This window comes from Solanum stenotomum, chromosome 1, assembly GCF_019186545.1.
Source record: "Solanum stenotomum isolate F172 chromosome 1, ASM1918654v1, whole genome shotgun sequence".
NCBI lineage: Eukaryota > Viridiplantae > Streptophyta > Magnoliopsida > Solanales > Solanaceae > Solanum > Solanum stenotomum.
The window spans coordinates 1489887-1493476 of NC_064282.1; the positions used below are offsets into that span (position 1 = coordinate 1489887).

General features: G+C 27.0%; 1 protein-coding gene across 1 annotated transcript; it reads left to right on the plus strand.

The window, feature by feature from the left end:
* The first annotated feature begins 1926 nt into the window (after nucleotides 1–1926).
* On the plus strand, nucleotides 1927–2674 carry LOC125851449 (auxin-responsive protein SAUR50-like). The gene has a single exon (XM_049531246.1). It carries the CDS (start codon nucleotides 2022–2024, stop codon nucleotides 2325–2327), a length of 306 nt encoding a protein of 101 aa, XP_049387203.1. The 5' UTR covers nucleotides 1927–2021; the 3' UTR covers nucleotides 2328–2674.
* The last annotated feature ends 916 nt before the right edge of the window (nucleotides 2675–3590 follow it).

Genomic DNA, 3590 nt, shown 5'->3' on the forward strand with positions numbered 1-3590 from the left:
GTATCATGTTTAAAAAATTAGTGCATGATACATTTGATAGAGTTTTTGTATTTAGTATCAATACTAATTAAGGTTATGTATCAAAATTAATATTTGAACATGATACATTGTGCATGATAGAATTGTAATGTATCATAATGTTGAAACGAAGACAGTATACATTAGTTTAAGAAACAAAATCAACTAGATACATTAAAATCTGAACCTATATGTATCAGAAAAGATAAACAACCAAAAAATCGAAAAAAAAGACAACAATCTAATCAACGGAAAGCAACGAAGATGTATCTTTCTCAGACTAATTAGGTAAGCCCAATACTGAAAAAGATCGAATAAATGGAATGAAGTGTATCAAGACCACCATTAGAAATTCCTGGAACCATACCAAATGCACTCTAAGATGAACTATTTGCATTAGCAACGATTTTCACCCATCTTCCAGTAAAGAGTCCGGGAGTAACAAATTCAATAATCTTTTAAGATGAAAAAACAAAAAAAAAAAATTTAAAAGAAATTGAAAATTGAAGTGATGAAAAGAAATCTACCTCTTGAATAACTTGAAATCATTAATTGGAAAGAGAAGAGATTTGAAATTCAAAAATGAATTAATGTTGGTAACTGTGACAAGATTTGTGGCTTGAAAAAAGGAAAGAAAATCATGGGTATGAAATTTCAAATTAATGTATTTGGAAAAGGGGATGATGGGAGCAAAAGAGGGAATTTTTGATATTTTTTGAAATGGTAGGGAAAATAAGAAAATATGATAATAAATGATGTGTAGTTAGATAATTTTTCCTTTTTTCTTTTCTTTTATTAGAAATGGATATTTTTAAACAAAAAGATTTTAATAATTGAGTTTTTATTAGGGAGACATTCGAAAATAACTAAACTAAATAGTAATTTTTTTCAGATCTCTTTAATTGGGATCTCTAGATCTTTTCTTTATATACTTCTGGAACAGCATATATAAATATAGTCTGATATTCCTTCTTTGAGATTAGAAAAATCAGAAACTATTAAAAAAATCTCAACAAACAAACAAAAACAAAAGAAAAAAAATCAGTAACAGTAGAATATAGAAATAATTTGTAACCACAAAACAAAAATATTTCTGTTGAAAAGGAAAATGAGAAGAAGTTTGAGACAAGATGTTGGAAAAAGAAACAAGTACCATTAATACCTTTGTATGTTGAGTTCACTTGTAACTTTCCTTCAATAGTTAAATCTTTTTTTTTCTGGCCACAATATATAAATTATTAAGTCAAATCAAACCTTAACACAACAAAAATCAAATGAGTACATTAATTCAAATATATCTAGATAAATACCTAATAGAAATGGAAAAAAAAATAGCATTAACTCTACTACATTTGAGGGAAAATTTTAGAATTATACTCTATAGAAGATTGGCATTAGAAGTGGGATTCGCCCCCCACCTTGTACTTCTTCTAATATACATATACCCTACCATGTTCTGACCTTTGCTACTGAACACCCACATGATGCAAGATAGTTGTAAATAGTACTCCCTCTCCATCAAAATTTACGTGACACTGTTGAAATTTCGAAAAGAATTAATTTTTTTCTAACTGAAGTTATGTATGTAACTTTTAAATATATTAAGTTGTTAATTATTATAATTTATAATAATATTTTTACATAATTTCCAAATAAATAAACTTTATTTCAAAAGATTTAAGTTTCAAACTTTCATACATAAATTAGACCAAAGGAAAATAAGGGAGTAATGTATAGTATCTCAATAGGGAAGAGTCTTTTATTAGTTAAATTTATTTCATTTACTATGATTTTTTTTTTCAATTTTTCCAACACATATCACCCCCTCCCCCACCTAGTTAGAAGATAAAAAATAGATGGGAAGTTTCTCCATAAATAGGTTCACTTCCCTCTATCCTAACCACCACCACTTCTTTAGTATCATTCCATTCTCTCAAAGCAAAAAAGTATTTCTTACTAAAGCTCTCAACTTTCTTTAATTTCTTCAAGAAAACCATACTAAAATGGCCATCAAAAAATCAAATAAGTTGTCACAATCTCCTGTTTTGAAGCAAATTTTGAAGAAGTGTTCTAGTTTGGGTAAAAAAAACGAAGACCACCTTCCTGTTGACGTACCAAAAGGACATTTTGCAGTTTACGTGGGAGAAAATAGGACTCGATACATCGTACCTATTTCTTTTTTGAGTCATCCCGAGTTTCAATGCCTCCTTCGTTGCGCTGAGGAAGAATTTGGGTTCGATCATGATATGGGCATTACAATTCCTTGTGAAGAATTTGTTTTCCAATCACTTACATCAATGCTGAGATAATTAAGTAATTGGAAAGAAGAAAAAAGGTGAATATTAGGTATTAAGGTTAATTTTGGAGTGAATTAAGAAAGATGTGTTCAAGATGAAGCAAGTTAAATTAGTAGTCTTTTTGCTTCTTTTTTTTGTAACGTCTTTCTTTTCACTTTTTTTTGTTTTTAATTTTTTTTATATTTGTTTATTATTTTGTCAATTTCCTCTAACCCTGACCTAGGAATCACATGGATATTAGTAGTGTTTTTTTATGGGTTGGTTGGAATTTTTTTCCCTTGAAGTGGTGTTTTTTCAAGCACCCTATGAGAGAAGTTAATTATTAAATGTGTCTCAATATATTTAAATTTGCCCTTTTTTTATACAAATGTCTATCAATTCTGTCTGTAGTTTTACTGTTCCTTCTCCGATCATAGTTATCTACTATGATTTGACGCATATTTAAGAAATAATAAATAATAGAATTAATATAATTACATATATTAAATTTAATACTTTAAAAAATATATTAGATTTGAATAATAACAAGAATAAAATAAATATAAAAAATAAACTATTTCTTATTTTTTTATATTGAACAAATATTATTGAATAACTATATTTAGTATAGGAGAGAGGTAGGGAAGTATATTTTTGTTTGGGAAAATTGAGAAGTTGAATTGAATTGTGAAGTCCAATGATGAGCGTGCCATATATAGTTTTCTCCGCCAATACTTATAATTGAGCAGTGCATTTTGTTTGTTGCTCTCTCTGTTTTACAGCTCTGCTTTTGAAAGATATTTGTTCAACAATAGTCGTTGATTATATTATTTTGAGCTATTTAATAATATTGGTTTATTTTATAAAATTAATAGATAATATTATATTTAATTTCTAATTTATTTTTATTGGTAATTATCTCTATTATATTTTTCTAGACAGTGTATATATATTATATTTAGAGGGTGATATAATAATATTATTCAACGTTTTAAAAGGCGCTCGCGTGAGGTGAAACTTTTTATGTAGTACGGGGTAAGATGTAAGTCCCGAGACACGGAGCGTAAGTCTTATGAATTTACGGAGTGTAGTCTCATACGTATTCATCTTAATAATTTTATTACTAAGAAATTAAGAAAAAGTAAAACTTTCAATTATTTTACAAATAAATTTTAATGAATAACTATAATATATAGAAAAAAATATTATGATTTTTATTTGAGAAGGTAATAATAACAAATAATGAAAAAAAAAAAGTATTATAATTACTATTTGAGAAATATCATTACACCAATA

Bases quoted from the DNA above. Each gene is read 5' to 3' on its own strand.
- LOC125851449 (XM_049531246.1), top strand. From the start codon at position 2,022: ATGGCCATCAAAAAATCAAATAAGTTGTCACAATCTCCTGTTTTGAAG.